The sequence below is a fragment of the Pseudorca crassidens genome, chromosome 15 (genome assembly GCF_039906515.1).
Source record: "Pseudorca crassidens isolate mPseCra1 chromosome 15, mPseCra1.hap1, whole genome shotgun sequence".
NCBI lineage: Eukaryota > Metazoa > Chordata > Mammalia > Artiodactyla > Delphinidae > Pseudorca > Pseudorca crassidens.
Window position 1 is genome coordinate 64,865,544 of NC_090310.1, and position 18,580 is coordinate 64,884,123.

Sequence of the window (18,580 nt, forward strand, 5' to 3'; positions counted from 1 at the left end):
GTCAAAAGTTTATATCCAGTTCTGCCCAGCCAAGACATAGTTCTGCTACAGAGACCTCATGTAGCCTCTCATGACTTCTGACCACAGAGGTAGCACTTGCTTTAACTGGTTTTATCTCTTATCAGTTCATCATACTGCTCATCATACCTGGTCTCAGCACCCCTGTTTGTTTTACCTTGTTCATTATAGCCTCCTGATTCACAAAATAAATTGGATAAGCTAAGGATTTACTTCTACTTTCTTTAAATTGTCAGGATTTTAATTTTGTATTGGAGAGGTAGGATGAAGAATCAGTCGGGTGAAAATGTTGACCTTCAGAACAGAAGAATCAGAAGAACATTAATAAGTACCATGAAATCATATGCAATAGATTGTGTGTGTGTGTGTGTGTGTGTGTGTGTAAGTAACTATAAAGCAGGGCAACTTGTTTTCTACCATGGCTAATCATTTGGTTCAACAAACGTATTAAACGCCTGTCAGGTTTAAATCACTAAGTGCTCTACGAGTTATAAAGACTGGTTATAACCTTGCCATGAAGGGGATTACAGAGTGAGCTAAACAAGTAAGAACTGATAAACTTACTAAGAACTAAGACAGAATAGAAAGCTGTAGGAGCCATATATAAATAGGAAAATGCTGTGGGGGCATAGAACAGGAACAGTTTGACTTACTAGGTTTAAAGAACCATCCGGTCAAAGAGAGGGGAGTATTTGTCTCTCAAGAAGTAGGATTTTATTGGGTGAACAGGAAGAAGGATCATGAGTGGAGGGGGTAGCACGTATGAGGCATGAAAGTACTAGACACTTGGGAGGGACAGCAAACAGCTAAGAGTGGTTAGACTACCACGGGCCTGGGTGGAGTTTGGTATAGGAAGAGGCTGTAAACGTACAGAGTAAGCAATGTAAAATGCCCCAGAAGAGTTTAAACTTCATTTTGCAGGCATTAGCAAATCATTGAAAAGTATTGACATCACATCTGTTCTAGGAAGATAATTCTGGTAGCTGTGAGAGATTGCATTAGAGAAGTGAGAGTAAAAACAGAGAGTTGTTAGAGGCCTCTTGGAGTGGCCCAGGTTGCAGATGATACTGACATTTTTCTGATTCCTTTTCTTCCAGTTTATAATTTACAGTTTTTTAATTCCTTTAATTTACTATGGGAATTTAAATTTTAGGAAGTAGTACATTGATCTATTTTAGAATATTAGGACTGTAATGAAAGTTTTATGCAATATAAGCTTTGAGATTTGAACACTTAAATAATTTCTCCTGTCCAGGCTTTGCCATGACCCTTGGGTAAACTTTTAAATTTTGTTGAGCTTGTTTTTTTTTATGTATAAAAATTAAGATGATAATACCTATCTCACAGAATAGTTCTGTGTATCGAAATGACAGTCTTTAAGTGCCAGACATAGTAAACACTCACAGTTGGTGTTGGTTTCCCTGACTCTTTATTTTCCCATTTAAAGTTTCCTAAAATGGCTCTAGTGGGGTTGGATGGGAGTACTTGGCAAAACAGCTTTCAAAAGTTTGAATCCTAAAAAGCCACTAAGGGCAGGTAATTTCCTCCCTGTCAGGCCTGCATTGCTCTTTGTTCTAGGTTTAATCAGTTTTAGAGGATCACAAGATCCCCTGAAATAAAATGAGCTTATGCATGAGTGTGTGGGCTGTTTTACCTTTTCTCAGACCAGAAATGTATTAAAAATAGGGATTTTATATTTTTCTTTGGCAATCCTGTGATTAAATTAGGCTTTGTATTAAGTGATAGGGCTTTATAGTACATATTAGTCAGAGATAGGTCTGATCCCCACTTGAGTATTTTCTGTTCTGAAAGACATTTTACTTAGTGTTTCTACCTAGATGTCTCATGAGCATCTCAAATTTTATATATTCTTTATAATATGCTTGATTTCCTGCCCATTCTACCCTTCTCAAACTTGTGCTTTCCCAGATCTTTTCCGTCTTATTAAATGATAGCACCTTCTATCCAGTTATTCATGCCAGAAACCTGGGAGTTATCCTTGCTTCTTTCCCCTAACTCACTCATGAAATCTAATCCTGTTGGTTCTCCTTAGAAAATGCTTATTCCTCCCCATATCCATGTTTACCACCCTAGTCCATACTACTGCCGTCTCTTAATTAGATGGCTCTAGCAGCCTCTTAAGCATGAAAGGACAAAAGTATTTGATAAACATGAAGTTGGGAGATTCAGGGCCGCCACCTGGGACTGTGCCTGCTAGGGTACCCAGACTGTCTATGTTTTGGTCTGTATATTGAGCTTCTTGGGTAGCTGCTATATCAACTTTTCTAGCAACTCACAAGGGCCCATTAGTCTTGAAGGGCACTGGCATTCTCTGAACTTTGCTGTTGGAGTATATATCCAGGTGGTAGAATATTTCCTTGGCTGTGATCGTCTCATTTATAGGGGACTAGTGAGTTGTCTCCTGTGGGAACCAGGGGGTGCTCTACTAGATTTGAATCTACTCTTCGTACCTTCCACACAATGCTTGGACAAGGCTATTTCATGGCAAAAGTGACTAACTCAAGGGTGAAGGCTAAGGATGTAAGAAGCTCTTGCTAAGATAATGAGAGATATATGAGATGCTAAAAATAATCTTAGTTTGTAGCTCTCTTCTTTCATTGGCTTTCTAGCATGCTTAGAATAAAATCCAAATTCCTTATCTTGGCTTACAAAGCTAAATGTGATCTTATCTCATTTACCATTTTTCCGTGTTTGCTATACTTTTCCTCAGGTATGCCAAGCTTTCGTACCTCTGTCTGGAATTTTCTCTTTTTCCTACCTTCAATCTTCACATGGATAGCTCCTTGTCATTTAGATGGTTGCTTAAAAGTACTTCCTTAGAAGACTTCTTTACTGCCAAGTCATACTCTGCCACATTAGGCTGTTTTTCATCACAAGGACTTATCTCTAATTGTAAACTGCTCTGTCCACAGTTTAGAGCAATATCTGATAACATGGTAGGCATTCAAATATTTGTTTACCAAGTTTGTCAGTGTACTTTTTAATTGACCTCAAGATTTCTGGGACTGTTGATACTGACAGTTGGGGGGGGGGGTCTGCTGAAGGGAATTTGGTTGGATGGTGTGGGGAAGTCCTATATTTTTTAATATGATGGGAAGAAATACAAAGGTTATATGTGAATAAAATTTGTGAATATTTTAGAGCAAACTGCTTCTCTGAGTAAAAATAATAATGCTGTGTTTAACCTTTATGAAATTAAGTCGATTTGAAGGATGAACTAACATCTCGAATATTGAAATATTTTCTATTTTATTTTACTTAGTCATTTCAGCGAAACTTAAAGAAAATAAAAAGAATTGGTTTGGGCCAAGTCCTTATGTGGAAGTCACAGTAGATGGACAGTCAAAGAAGACAGAAAAATGCAACAATACGAACAGTCCCAAATGGAAGCAACCTCTTACAGTGTAGGTTTGAAAGTATTTTCTATGGTGTATTTTGTTCAGTAGGTGAGCAGAAATGCAGCTTTAAAAAAGTTTCTCACTTTTTTCTTTGTTCCTCCTCTCTTTTTTTTTTTCCCCTCTTATTCCCCTGTTCTTAGGACTCCTCCTTCTAGTCTCCTTTCTCTTTAATTATTTGTTTTCCCAGTCTCTCCTTTTCATTGCATTGTTGCCACTGAAAAGTAGCTGGGAGATCCCAGGGTCACTGGCCTAGAAAGATTAGCAGCTCTTTCCTTAATTTAGGTTTGAAATAGAGGGCCATGAGTAGCTCACTTTATTTTTTTAATTTAATTTTTAAAAATAGTTTGTGTTTTTTAAAATTACAGTGCCCACATAGAACCTACACAGGGGTTTTTTTCCTTTAAAAAAATTATGCTATACATTTTATAATTAACATACATAACATCCTTTTTCGTTGAGTACGTATGGGTCTAATATCCCTCATATAGCTACGTAATATTCTTTAATATGGTTGGACTGTGATTAATTTTACTAGTTCCCTATTGATCGGTTGGTTTCTAATGTTGTGCTATTAGACAGTGTTGCAATATACATCCCTGTGCATATGTCTATATGTTTGTGTTTTTAATCTGTCATTCGAATTCATAGAAGTAGGATGTAGCTCAATTTCAACACTTATTGACGAGGCCTCAGATGTTGGTAGGAAGGGAATTATAGGTTAATTTTAATTTTTCTACTAAAATGGAAGCAAATGTATGATTTACCAACAAATGGATTTTTAAATAATATAGTGTATTTGGTTTGTATATTAAAGTGTAGTTCAAAATATAACCAGTTGTTATCTCATCAAATATAGACAAATTGCTTTCATTACCTAACATTTGGAATTCTTGTATTTTTTCTCTTAGAGAAACAAACCTGTAACTAAAAAAAGTTTTATTTCTAAATAGTGAGATGAGACATTTGAAATGATAAGCTCTTCTCTTCACATGATATACATGCTTATGTGGACAGTATTTATTCCTAATAAATGACAAAACAAATTAGCTAAACCTATATTATTGTTTAACATGGATTTTTGAAGTTGTAGGGCATCTTGATGTACTTTATGATTTTGAGCAAATGAATGAAACTTAAGAATTTACTGAAGGTCATCTTGAAACCTATTTGCAGAAGTATCATTCTGATGTTCCTCATCTGTATTTATTTCAACATCGTTTCTTAGACTTCATTTTTAATTAGTGCCCCATTAGAGATTTGATCTAAATTAAACAATATGTGAGTAACATTTTTTAAAAAAACAAATCTTCAAAAGGCCACAGCCTCTGTTAGCGACTGGAGATGTTCAGAATAATAGACTGAATACTCAGCTACTTTCTACCAACTATCTGTGCTCACAATAAATGTACTTTAGGGCTCTTGAGCCGATAACGACATGAACTCCTTACTGGTTTAAAAGTTAAGAAAAAAGAAACTCCTTGTAGCCCTATATGGTAGTGTTATTCTTAAGTCCAGATGTTCGGGGGAACATAGCTCAAGATCTTCTGAATTTTTAAGTTGCAGCAGATTGGGCTGCAATTTTAACACAGCTTCCATTGTTGGGTAGTAGGCTTTGCAGACTTCTCTCAAGATTTGAATTGAAATAATTTAGACTAGACCTCAAAGTAAAATTAAATTTACTAACTCTTTTATTCCATCCCCGGTAGGTTATATAGTGTTCCTATTTTTCTAATTGAAATAGTTTTTATACAGTTTATTGCAAATTCAGATTTCTATTCTGTATTGGCATTTAGCAAGGTCTGGAAGAGTCTTTATTTGACAGTTGTCCCGGACACTTTGCCTCTAACAGTGTGAAACTTGGGGTAATATAATCCTCAAATCTTTAAGTAGCTGACCGAGAAACTTCTTAGTATAAATTTTAATGACAGATTCTTGTTCCCAGTCTGCCACCGAGTGGCTGTGTGATCTTGGGCAATTTGCTTAACCTCTCTGAATATCAGCTTCTATATCTGAAGATGGGAGTGGTAATTCTCATCTCAGGGTTGCTGTGAAGATTAAACGAAATAATCCTAAGCTCAGCATACTACCTGACATAAAATAAGGATTTAATTAATTAACTTTTTTGTACTACGAAAGTAAAACTGATTTTGCAACAGTTTGTAGCATGGTGAGCACTTTTACTTTTGTTGATGATATACATGCATGAAATTGCCCCTATAGTTCAGTGACAAGTGAAGATGGCCATAGGCAGTATTGGTTGTACGGTAAACTGTAAGGTGTGCATTGAGAAGATTTTAATTATAATTTATTTACAATCTTGTTGTGATATTTAAGGAAATTATTTTTCACCTTTTTTTTCACCTGTAGTATCGTCACCCCTGTGAGTAAATTACATTTTCGTGTGTGGAGTCACCAGACATTGAAATCTGATGTTTTGTTGGGAACTGCTGCATTAGATATCTATGAAACATTAAAGTCAAACAATATGAAACGTATGTATGTAAAAACAATAGAATATGCTCAGCTTTTGTTTTTCTACAAGAAATTCATGTGCCATATGTGAAGAAACTATGTTCACTATTTGTTTTTAGGTTTACTTGGTTATGATATTAATAGGGAGATGAATCTTGAACTGTTTAATGCATTCTGAGTAACCGTGGTTTGGCCATTCATTTTGGATCTGATATTTTAAATAAATATTTATTTAGTAAATAGGTATTCATTGAAGGCTATATACTCAATTATGGAAAACAAAAATATAGAGCAGAGCTGAAGGAAAAATGTAATCTCACTACAGAGAGACAAATGTGGTTAATACTTTGACATTTCCTTTTCGAATGCTTATTTTAAAAACTTCCTCATTTTAGATGGTTGTGGTTTTATTTATATATGTATATCTCTATCTTTAGATATCTATATATACTTATAGATACATAAAAACTTGAAACATGCTTATTTTAATTAGTATATCATGATTTTAAAACATTTAATCCCTTGAGTATCTAAAACATACTTCAAAGGATTTTATTTCTCATTTAGGATTTACGAGATGAAAATTCATTCTTAAATTATGTTTTCAGTCAATATAAGTCAGGCATATATTGCTGAGTAGTCTTAGTTGTCCTGCTGGCTCATTTTGTAAAAGTGAATGAATATAATAAGTGAGATGATTAAGCTATTTAGTATCTTACATTGTGGATATTAACCATTAGGAAATTTTGTTCTATTTTTAAAATGTTTTTGGCATCAAAAGGCCTGAAACCTTGGGTGAAGTGTATTAAAACAAATTGTGTACACATAAATGTAAAGTTTTTCTGACAGTTTTGTTTTCAACAGTTAAGACTTAAAGGAAAAAAAGTGACCATTTTCTATAATTTTATTCTCTTCCAGTTGAGGAAGTAGTTGTGACTTTACAGCTTGTAGGTGACAAAGAACCAACAGAGACAATAGGAGATTTGTCAGTTTGTCTTGATGGGCTGCAGCTAGAGTCTGAAGTTGTTGCTAATGGTGAAACTACATGTTCAGAAAGTGAGTAAGCACTTATTATATAGGGTCTTTAATGATTCTTCTTACACTAGCCACTGTAGTATGTTGTAATTATTGCTGTTCTTTTCCACATTAAAGAAATTATTTTATTTCCTTTTTAGAAAGAGACATTTTTCATTTTAAACTTTTAGTGCATTGTTTCTATGAGGAAAACATTTTTCTATAAGTTGAAAAGCTAGCCAAGTAAAAGCCATATCACAGTTGGCCCTATGAGTGATGAATTGATTTATAAAGTGTCCGTTCTGTAGGCCAACAGTGGCAGTTAGTATGGCACATTTGATGCTACACCTTCTCCAGTGCTAATGGCAGACATAGTTTACTCTCTGTAGCAGTGTCTGATTGAGTTTAAATTTGACTCGAAATCCTTCTTAGTACTGTACCAGACAAGCCAGTAACAAGCTGGAATCCATTTGCCATTCCTCTTCCATTTTTCTAGGCTACATTTATTGAGATGTCTTTGAGTTATAATAATGACAGAACCAATTCTTTATATGTATGCTGATATATTTTACAGTTTATGATTTACTCGTGTTTGTTAAAGGAAATAAATATGAGCTGTAATTAAAAGAAGTTGGCTAGCACCTGAGTTAGTGCCTGCACAGCTAGCATGCTTAATTAAAACCACTTCTCAGTGGATTCCCTTTAGATATTTCCAACCCTTATTAATGTGCTAATAAGTGTATTTTCACTTGAAACACAGATTGTAGAGGCCCCAAGACAAAGCACGTATTAATGGTCTCCTTGATTAGTCTGACAAAGATCTTTTTGTTTACTTAGAAACTGCCTTATGAAACATTTTGCAGTTGTCAGGTGCTGCTGTACTTCTCTTCCTACTTTGGAAGACTTCCTACTTCCTTTCTAACTCATGACCCTTTTTAATAGCAGAACCTTTAAGATAGTCCTGGTGTGTCTTCCAGTTTGGTTCTTTGGGGTTAATGAGGGTGGAAAGAAACTTCTGAATTCGTTATACTGCTTCAGAGTTGACATGTTCGTCTTAATTGACTGTTATTCACAGGAACTCTGTAATAGTTACATTTTTCTATAAATTGGAATTCCTGAAGGTAATAAAAGTTAAGTTACATTGTTAAACGGCTCTAAAACCTCAGTATTTATAGCTTCATAAGTTTTTTTTTTCCTACAAATTGAAACTGCTACTAATGCAGAATATTTAATAATTAACAAAAGTAAAGCATGTCAGCCTTCATATTTCAGAGTAGACTCTAAACTGCATATTATACTTATGACTTTACTGTTTGTTTCCTACAGAAGTGGACATTTCTATGTAACCAGTTTTTGACTCAAGTAGGAAAATAATTGACAGAATTTAATCTCATTCTTTGAAGTAAAGAGAGGTTTTAACTGGGAAGTCACAGTGGATTTTAGGGCTAGAGTTGCCACATACAGTAGCTGCCATTTGTTTAATGTTTACCATGTGCCAGGCACTGTGTTGGTGTGTTTACATATATATTCATTTAACCATCACAATTTTGTAAGACATTTTGCATATAAAAGAAAGTGAGGCTCTGAGAGTTTAAATAGTATGTCCCGTATCACACCAACAAGTGCGATGCAGAGTCAAGATTGAAACACAAATATTTGTTGGTTTCCTTTTCTTTTCAATATACTTTCTGTTTCACAGTTAAAAAGTTAGGAACTTTAAATGAAATCATGAGTTGTTACAAGTAAGCAAAGAAAACCCAATTAAGTCCACAAGCATCTGTGGTGGGAACTTCACTTGTATTGTTTTTTGATTGATTCCATTAACTGTAAGCCAGAAATGAAAATTAGAGTTTAGCGCTAAAATTGAATTTCTGTCATCTGAGCATTGTTTGGTTGGTTTCTTTTGTATTCTAATATTTTTCTAATGTTACAGAGTTTTAGTGTTTTTTTCCCCTCTGTGTGTTCAGTCAAGTTTTTGTGGCTTTGCTGTACAGCAAAAACTAATACAACATTTTAAATCAACTATACTCCAATAAAAAATTAATTAAAACACAAAAAAGTTTTTGTGGAAGAACTCATGGGATTTTAGACTTTAATATTTTTGGTTAATTTAAAAATAATGCTTATAAAAAGATCTGTCTGAATTTTGGTATTAAAAGTCACCAAATAATAGCTTGTTATATATTTAGATATACTGCGAAGATTTTTCTAATAAGAGAGATAGCATTATCTCTTTTGATAGTTAAATTTTCATTTTTTTGGTAGATAATTTTCATTCTTTTCGGTGGATAAATTTTCTAAAAATGGCAGTTATATAAGTAAACTCTTTTTCAGGTGAAACAGATTTTACTCACTATGTTTGTTTGTTCTTCCCACTTCAAGCTTTATTTAAAAACCAGAGAGCTTTATGTTCCCATTCTACCTCCCCTACCACTGTCTTCACTCAGGGAACAAGTTTAATATCCCAACTGAGAGTGTCATTTGTAACATTTTCTTTGATACTCTTCCTTATTTTTCTGTTTAGGAAGTAATTACATAATTTGTCTTGATGTTTTCATTTTCTTAAGTACAGAGTTAATCTGCTTTTATGAGTCTTTGGGAAGAAGAAGACTTTATTTAATTTGCTAGTTAGGTAGACTTACTGTAGCTCTCAGATCTAAATTAACCTAATAAATTGAGAGTAGGTAGTTGTTCATTTCTGCAAGAACTTCCCATTCATGTATTTTGACTTCTTGGGTGGGTGGTGGTGGTTGATTGTTAATTTAACACCTGTCTTCCCAAATATGGCATTCAACAAGAAACACTGAAAAGTATCATCATCAAAGGCATTAGTTTTCCTAAAGAGAAATAAAAGTCTGTTTTACTTTTAAATTTATGATAATAAAATAGGAACATATTCTTGTAAAGATCTTTATTCTTTACCATGGATGCTCTGGAAATGTATTTAAAATTAATTTGGGGATAGTTGTTGGCCTATGTGACCTCCGGTTCTTATTGTGTATGTTCCATTTTGTTTTGGTTTTATCTCATTCTTTCCCAGTCTTTCTCATTAAACTCTAGTTTTTGTGGTTTCTTTTGATTTTAGGGTAAATAGTCATTTTCATTTGTGATTATAATGTTTCTTTTCAGTAAAATAAATTCTAAGAAACTAGATGAAGTTTTTTGCTATACCAAATATTATTTGAAATTGCTATACCTCCTCTGGGTCTGGGTACCAACTAATTATTTTATAGAGAGAAACTTTGCTGTAATGGTATTTTTAAAAATTTGACATATTTGATTGATTATTTTAAATGTTTGCTCAGAATATTAACTAACGTCACAAAAAAGCCAGCAAAACTTCCTTCACACACTTACGTTTTTTTAATCTTTATCAGTGCTACTTTAAAAATGGAAGTATTGGGAATTCCCTGGTGGTCCAGTGGATAGGACTTGGTGCACTCACTGCCAGGGACCCGGGTGTGATCTTAAGAATTAGAATATGAACAATATCATTGCATCCACCCGTGTTCTCCTCCCTATATCAATCCTTGTCTTTTTCCTAGAGATAATCACTGTTCTGAACTTTGAATTGATCATTTCCTTGCTTTAAATTTTTTTCACATATGCATGTGTCCTTTTGTGCTCTATGAAAATATCAGTGTTGCCTTTTAAGATTTATCCATTTTGTGTCTGTAACTCACTTATTTTCATGGCTGTATAATAATCCATTGGGTGAATATACCACAGTTTATCCTTTTTTTTTTTTTTTTTTTTTTTTTGCGGTATGCAGGCCTCTCACTGTTGTGGCCTCTCCCGTTGCGGAGCACAGGCTCCGGACGCGCAGGCTCAGTGGCCATGGCTCACAGGCCTAGCCACTCCGCAGCATGTGGGATCTTCCCGGACTGGGGCACGAACCCATGTCCCCTGCATCGGCAGGCGGACTCTCAACCACTGCGCCACCAGGGAAGCCCTAGTTTATCCATTTTTATGTCAAAGGACATTTGGGCTCTTTCCAGTTCTTTGCCATAATGTACATAAGTGATACATTGAACATTTTTGTATTTATATATGTCTCCTGGTACATAGGTTGAAGGGTCTTTGTAGGCTGTATACTTGGGAGTGGGATTCCTAGGATATGACACAAGTGCATTTTCAGCTTTACAACATTTACTGTTTCTTCAAATATGCCTCTTTTTTGTTATTCTTTTAATTTTGATGAAATTTACAAAATAGATACTTAACCTTATAAAGTGTACAATTCATTTCCATTTAGTGTATTCACAGTGATGTGTATCCACTACCTCTCATTTCAAAACTTTTTCATCACCCCCCAAAACCAAACCATTATCCATTAAGTAATCACTCCCTATTCCCCCTCCCCTCCATCTCCTGGTAACCACTGGTTTGTCTCTATGGATTTGCCTCTTCTGAGTGTATCATAAAAAAGGAATCATAGAGTATGTGACCTTTTGTGTCTGGATTCTTTTGCTTAGCATATTAGTTTTGTTTGTTTTGGCCACACTGCATCTCTTGTGGGATCTCAGTTCCCTGACCAGGGATTGAACCTGGGCCACAGCAGTGAGAGCGCAGAGTCCTAACCATTGGTCCGCCAGGGAATTCCCTGGATAATATTTCATTGTGTGTATATATGCCACAATTTTTTTTATCCATTTGTCCACTGATGGACATTTGCCTTATTTCCACCTTTTGGCTATTAATGAATTATAAATAATGCTGCTATAAACATTTGTGTCCAAGTTTCTTTGTGCATGTCTTGGATATATACCTAGGAGTGGAATTGCTGATGCTTGTTTTTGATAGTTTCTTATTTCTTGCTTGTTAGTTTTCTTTTGATGAGTAGGTTTTTTATATTCTCCATTTGAAAATTCCAGTATCAGAAATATTTGGGGATATAAATGTTTTGACTCTCCTTCATTGAGGCTTGTTTTCTTATATGTTATGGCTCTTTGATTGCCAGTTTATATTTGATCTTAGTCTGGGGGAATCTTAAGGGCCTAATAAGTTGGGGATTCTTTGGCCAGAGAAAATTTCTTTTGCTTCTGTTAGTGCCGGATGTGTCACCTACCTGGGAATACTTTAGCTCCTTTCCAGGATCCCCAGCCTAATGTGGATGTCTCTGGTTCAGCCCCCTCACCTTGTTTTTGATCCACCTCAGAGCCCTCAGGGTAAAACTGTCTTTCACATTTGCTTACTGCACCCTGCTCTTGCTCTCATATCAGTTCACTTGTTTGTTCATTTTGCTTTTGAGATTGCTAGGCACCCAAGTAGTAGAAATAGTGTGTTAAATTGCTTCATCTAAAAGCTGGTTCTTCTGTGGCAGGAGGATCCTTTTCAGTAGAATAGAAGAGATCTTTGTTGATCTTCTAACAAAGTGTCCTCTGGATAAAATGTGTATTTAGAAATCTGATCAGGTTTTTATTTTTTTGGAGGAAATTTGGATTGGGAATACTTTTAAACAGCAGTATGTTTATAAAATGCCAACTTAAGTACAGCCTTTTTCCTCTTCTTGGACATTAATTGTATAAGTGTTGGATAGATTTATATTTTTTAACTATTCTCTTGTTGAAAGCACAAGATTAGATCTAAATAAATTATGTCATAAATTTCATAGTTATGGCTTTACTCTGTGTTGAAGTGAAATAAAAGATTGAACAAAAATAACCCTTGTTTGAACTTTGAAATGTAAATGTCAGGAAACAATAATAGTTAATATTTATGGCGTGCTTATATGTGCTGGGCACTGTTCTAAATGTTTAATTTTCATAACTGTTCTATGAAAGTAGGCATCATTATTGTTCCCATTTTATACACGAGGTAAAAGGCACAGGAAAATCAATAGTATTCCTCTAAGGTCACAAAGTTAGTACATGTTGAACCTAGAATACACACCCAGGCAGTCTGGCCTCAGTCCATGTCATTAAATATGTACTATGCTTCACTGTAGTAAATGATAAAGTTTAGAAGTAGCAATTATTGGTAGAGTTAAATGGATTATTTCAAATTATCTTCTTATTTTTTGAAAAAAAATGGAACACTGATTGACTGATTTTAATTTATGATATTTTGTTTTGGTTTTCTGATTTCATTTATGTCATTTATCAGCTATTTTAGGGGAATATATTCCATATAAAAATAATTCTTATAAAATTGAAGCGTACCGTTTTCAGCCAAAATGTATTTCATTGTACCGTGTTTTTTAAAACCATTTTTAACAGCTTTATTGGCATGTATTTTATATTTCATAAAATTTACCTATTTCAAGTGTGTTAATTTAATGATTTTTAGTAATTTAATGAGTGATCTAATCATTTACTGTAAATCAGATTTAGAACATTTTCATTCGCTAGTAAGATCCCTCCTGCTTATTCACAGGAAATCCCATTTTGACCTCTAGCCTAGAGCAACCACTAATCTATTTTCTGTCTCTAAAAATTCATCTTTGCTGGACATTTTATGTAAATGGAATCATAGCAATATGTAGTCTTTGTGTCAGGCTTCTTTCACTTAGCATAATGTCTTTTCAGGTTTATCAGTGACATAGCATATTTCAGTAGTTTGTTCCTTTTTATTATTGAATAATTTTCCATTGCATAGGTATACCACATTTTATCTATCTACCTGTACCATTTTTTTGAAATGTAACATTTCTAGATAAGACACTTGCCAGCCTTGCTGAGTATGATATAGTAGTAGTATAGTGGTGACTCAGCATCTTTTTAATGAATTAGTTCATTAATTATGCTTTGGAGTAATATAGTGATTTCACTGTTTGAAACTAGACACTGTATTTAGGGACTATTATTCTTCAGCTAAACGGACCTAGACTGTTAAACTTGAGTTCTTTTTGCATTTCATAGTTTTTTAAACTTCTCTATATACTGTTTTTCAGAATCTATTTTATCATCGTCCTGCTGGTAATCAGCACTTTTTTGGAGAGGTAGTTGACTCCTCCCCAAAAGATGGCTAAAATACATTTGAATTAGAATCAAGCGTGACATATTTCAAACAAGGCAGAAGCAGCATATGAGTAATATACCTTGACTAATTAACATCTCTTACACATAATAATCATTTGCACAAAATTTTGGTAAAACTTCTCAATCACAGGAACATTTATCATATTTTCCTTTTAAATATCATGTTGGACTTTAACTCTGTTCCAGTATATTCTTTACTAGAAAGATTTGGTGAAAGGTTTTGTTTACATAGCATGTTTAAGAAAAAGGTGCAAACCACTTTCTGAAACTCGTTTTCTGTACAACTTTTATTGTTAAAGGTGCTTCACAGAATGGTGATGGCTCCAGACCCAAGGATGAAACAAGGTAAGAGTTCACTTATTACATACCACAGAATGCAGAAAGAAACAAGGGAGAATGAATAAGTTTCATTTTAGTCAAAACTTTTAAATTCAGATTGATATAAAAATGAGTATCAAAAATTTCAGGGCTCAAGGTAAGAAAGGAAATATTTATGGAAAATTCAAGACCCTAAGCTTATATGACTGCAGTTCTCTAGAGTAGGCCAGAGATACCCAACGCTAATACTTCTTCAGCTTATAGAAAAGTGAATATGTTGGCACTTTTCCAAAGGTAGGAAAGTTCAGAATCCCAGGGTCATCATTGGGCTATTTTCTTTTCTAGGAAAGCTGGGCTATAATTTTTCTCACTGGGATTAAAAAGCAATAGAAAAGGTTTTTAAAATTAATAACTGTCTGTAGACTGGAAGACAACTTATGCCTCTTGTGTTTCTTTTTATTTTTCTGTTTCGTAGTTTTTTTGAAGTCATGAAATTTCCCTCATAAAGATGTTTTAATACTTCAGATTTCTTTGGTCAAATAACTTCTCTTTTGCCTAATAAACCCATACTTTTGCATTAATAAGTGAGAATGTGGTAGAATTTTATAGTGCATTGAAAGGTTCTGTTTTGCCACTCTCATTTCTTTTTTGCAAAATCTCTCTTATAATACTTTATGAAACTACTCTAGACGGCTGTAAGTTTCTTGCAAAGGCATTGCTAGAGCCCTGGCTTCATGCCATTTATTTAATCAGTGCTTTGCATTTTCCCAAGTGAATCATTGTTCACAAATAATCTGAGGAACAATGTCTTCTAGGTTTATGAGACTGCCAGACTAATCTTTGAGCATGTTTTTTGTGTTAAGCATGAATTCCTTTGCATTAGCCTTTTCCAGAGAGCATACCTCTGAGATGATGGGTTTGAAAAACATTTTGTAAACTGTCAAATGCTGTTTAAATGTTGCTACACAACAATCATGGTGGTGAATCCCTTGCTTTTGTTTGCAGACTTCATAACTACAAGGCATGTGAACAAGGCAAAACCTCCCCCTCCCCTCAGTCATTTAAGAAGCTTACTAAACAGCTTTAGCTTCTTTTACTGTAATTCAAGCACTGCCTATATCATCAGTATAGTCCTGTTGGTCTCCTTTCCCCCATAGCATGTCTGGATGTTGTATATTTCTCAGTGTTGTCTTCTGTCACTTTTATCAATTACCAAGATGATTGGTGCCTGGCATTCAAGATTTTGTTTTTGGATGTGCCTTCTTGACTGTTAATCTTTGATTTGTATATTGTGACCTTATTATATTAGCATCTTGGTTCTCCATGTTTCAATCAGGTACATATGTATGGTGAGATAAGCAGGGGTTTGTAAGACTGAAGCAGAAAACAAAGCCATAGTAGCACTTAATTTGTAGCTAATTGCTTGTCACATATAATGGTGGTGATAAGTTCACACTGACAATTCTGTACAGTATACAGGTTTCCATATTGGTTTTCAAAATTCATCTCAGGTTTTAGCTCCACAATCACTCATTAAAGGAACTAAAGTTAACCACCAGTGCTATTTTAGTATCACCATGTTTCTCAAGCTTCAGAGTACATTAGAATCACCTGGAAGACTTGTTCAACAACAGATTGCCCAGTCACAGATTGCCAAGCCTTGTGTCCTCCTCCCAAATTGTTACATCTAGGATGGGGCCCAAGATTTGCATTTCTAACAATTTTCCAGGTGATACTGATAGACTAGGTCCTACACTTCGAGAACCACTATTCGGGAGACATACAGGTATTTCTTAGATTTCAACAAACTATTATGGGAAATCTTTCAGTTATGTAACAAAGTCTATTTCTTGAAAATCTAGGCTTGCACAGCTTGGCAGAAGTGTCACTCGATCTTAATCTCATCCTCTTTTACTTCAGAGCTGGTTTGAATCCTGTTTCTTTTTTGAACTGCTTTTACTTGTATTTATTAGAAAATGATACATGATTTTTAAAATGTGAAACAGTCTATAAAATGTATAAAAACTTCATGGAAGAAATGGCATTTGACCTAAGACCATTAAGCATAGTTATAATTTGGATATGCATGTCTTGAGGGAATTGGATGAAGGAGTCTAGGTGGAAAGAAGAAAAACAGTCATGGAGGTGGGGAAGAACACAGGGGTTTTATTGGAAATCTTTAGCCTCAGTATTTGGCTGAAAATAGAGTAATTGAAAGTGGAAAATGGCAGGTGGTGAATTTGAAAGTAGAATCATTCTGTATTTATTGCCTCTTACTATGTGTCAGGCAGTATGATGAACAGGTTTCCTGTTATTTCAGTTAATCCTTAAATATTTTTATGAGGTAGGTATCATTATTACAGGTTATGAAAAAACTGAGGCTCAGAAAGGGAAAGAAACTTGCCTGAGTTAATAGTGTAAGTGGCACAGTTGAACCTGGGAGTGCCTTACCTTCAGAGCCCGAGTGTGTTTTACTGTTGCCTAAAGTGGAATGCTTCCCCCCCCCCGCCCCGTGCCCATGTAAGTGCTTATCCCTCAATAAATGTTATTTTTAGTACTGCAGAGGTTGGAGCCAGATGGTGATTTTGGTTTGCAAGTATAGGCTTCTAGAATCTTTTTCTCTGGAGAGGAATGTCTTTTAAAATATTTGAACAGAGCATTGATATGATCAAAACACCATAAGAAAAATTATTTGACAGTCAATATGTAGGTTGGATTGTATGGTGGTGGTGAAGGTGGGAAGACCTCTGTGGGAACTTATTACAGTAATCCACTGAGAGATAATGAGGGTTGGAACTGGAGCAGTGGTGGTAGAAGAGTAGAGAAAAAACATGCCAGTGAAATCAGTGGGACTTAGGCATTGAGTATCAAGAGGCACAGGAGAGAAGAAAAGTCAAATTGCCTGCGAGGGTAGCAGAGTCACCCACAGAACTAGAACATAGGAGGAAGAGTGGCTTTAGCATTGGAGAGTTATTCTATATCCTGCATTTAGCTGATAATTTGGTACCAGGGGATGAGAATGAGACAAAGATTCGAGTTCTGATTTGGAATTATTTTAAAAGATGATCTTTGAAATCATGGAATTTGAGACCCTAGGCAAAAATTTGTGGAGAATGAAAACTAAGATAAGAACAGAACCATAGGGACCTATATTTAGTAAAGTGGAGGAAGAGGACAAACCAAAGAAGGAATGGTTTAGAAGTGGGGAGTACAGGATTAGAAAAGCAGTGTCACAGAAATTAAGAGAAAAATGTTTTTAAAAGATGTGTATTTAACATTATCAAATACTGCAGGAGAGAATGAGACCTTAGCCTAATCAAGCCAGGGAAAACTGGCTGTATGGAAAAAGAAAAATCAGGTTAGAACTTCAGCTCATCCCCAAATGAAGGTGGATTCTAGGTTTTTTTAATTGATTTTTAAAAATGAAATTATAAAACCTTTAGAAGAAAATATCTCTGAATACATTTAATTATGTAGAAATATAGAACTCTTGTATGTTCAAACATGTAAAAGCAAATGATCACTATTTAACCAATATGAAATTAGTACCTTCGGATTGTAAAAAGCTCTCACAAATAATGAGGAAAAATTATTCCTTTGTAATAGAAAACTGTACAAAAGACAGACATACAGTGAGTGCATGGAAGAGGAAACTCAGATGGCCTATAAATGAAATACTGTTGAACATTCATGTTTTTATTTACCAAATTGACAAAGATTTAAAAGTATATAAATGGGGGCTTCCCTGGTGGCGCAGTGGTTAAGAATCCGCATGCCAACGCAGTGGACACGGGATCAAGCCCTGGTCCAGGAAGATCCAACATGCCACGGAGCATCTAAGCCTGTGCGCCACAACCACTGAGCCTGCTCTCTAGAGCCCGCAAGCCACAACTACTGAGCCTGTGTGCCACAATTACTGAAGCCGACGTGCCTAGAGCCCATGCTTTGCAACAAGAGAAGCCACTGCATTGAGAAGCCCGCACACTGCAGCGAAGAGTAGCCCCTGCTCACCGCAACTAGAGAAAGCCCGTGCACAGCAATGAAGACCCAACACAGCCAGAAAGGAAGGGCGGGCGGGAGGGAGGAAGGGAGGGAGGGAGGGAGGAAGGAGCAATGGGATAATATATTAAAATGTTAAAAGTATATAAATACTGTATAGTGAAATGGGCATTTTCATATCTATCTGGTGGAGAACAGATCAATTATTACCTTTAAAAATATTTTTTTCTTGGGTGCAGTGGTTGAGAATCTGCCTGCCAATGCAGGGGACACGGGTTCGAGCCCTGGTCTGGGAAGATCCCACATGCCATGCAGCAACTCGGCCCGTGAGCCACAGCTACTGAGCCTGTGCGTCTGGAG

At 35.3% G+C, this 18,580-nt stretch overlaps 1 protein-coding gene across 3 annotated transcripts in view; it reads left to right on the forward strand.

The window, feature by feature from the left end:
* Nucleotides 1–18,580, forward strand: part of ITCH (itchy E3 ubiquitin protein ligase) — a 118,535-nt gene that overhangs the window by 51,296 nt on the left and 48,659 nt on the right. For 2 of the 3 annotated variants that reach the window (XM_067707870.1, XM_067707869.1), the window contains 4 exons: nucleotides 3,302–3,443; nucleotides 5,805–5,929; nucleotides 6,828–6,965; nucleotides 14,203–14,248. In XM_067707870.1, coding sequence (XP_067563971.1) covers nucleotides 3,302–3,443; nucleotides 5,805–5,929; nucleotides 6,828–6,965; nucleotides 14,203–14,248 — 451 coding nt within the window. The remainder of the gene's footprint in view (nucleotides 1–3,301; nucleotides 3,444–5,804; nucleotides 5,930–6,827; nucleotides 6,966–14,202; nucleotides 14,249–18,580) is intronic. The other variant, XM_067707871.1, reaches the window with a different exon arrangement.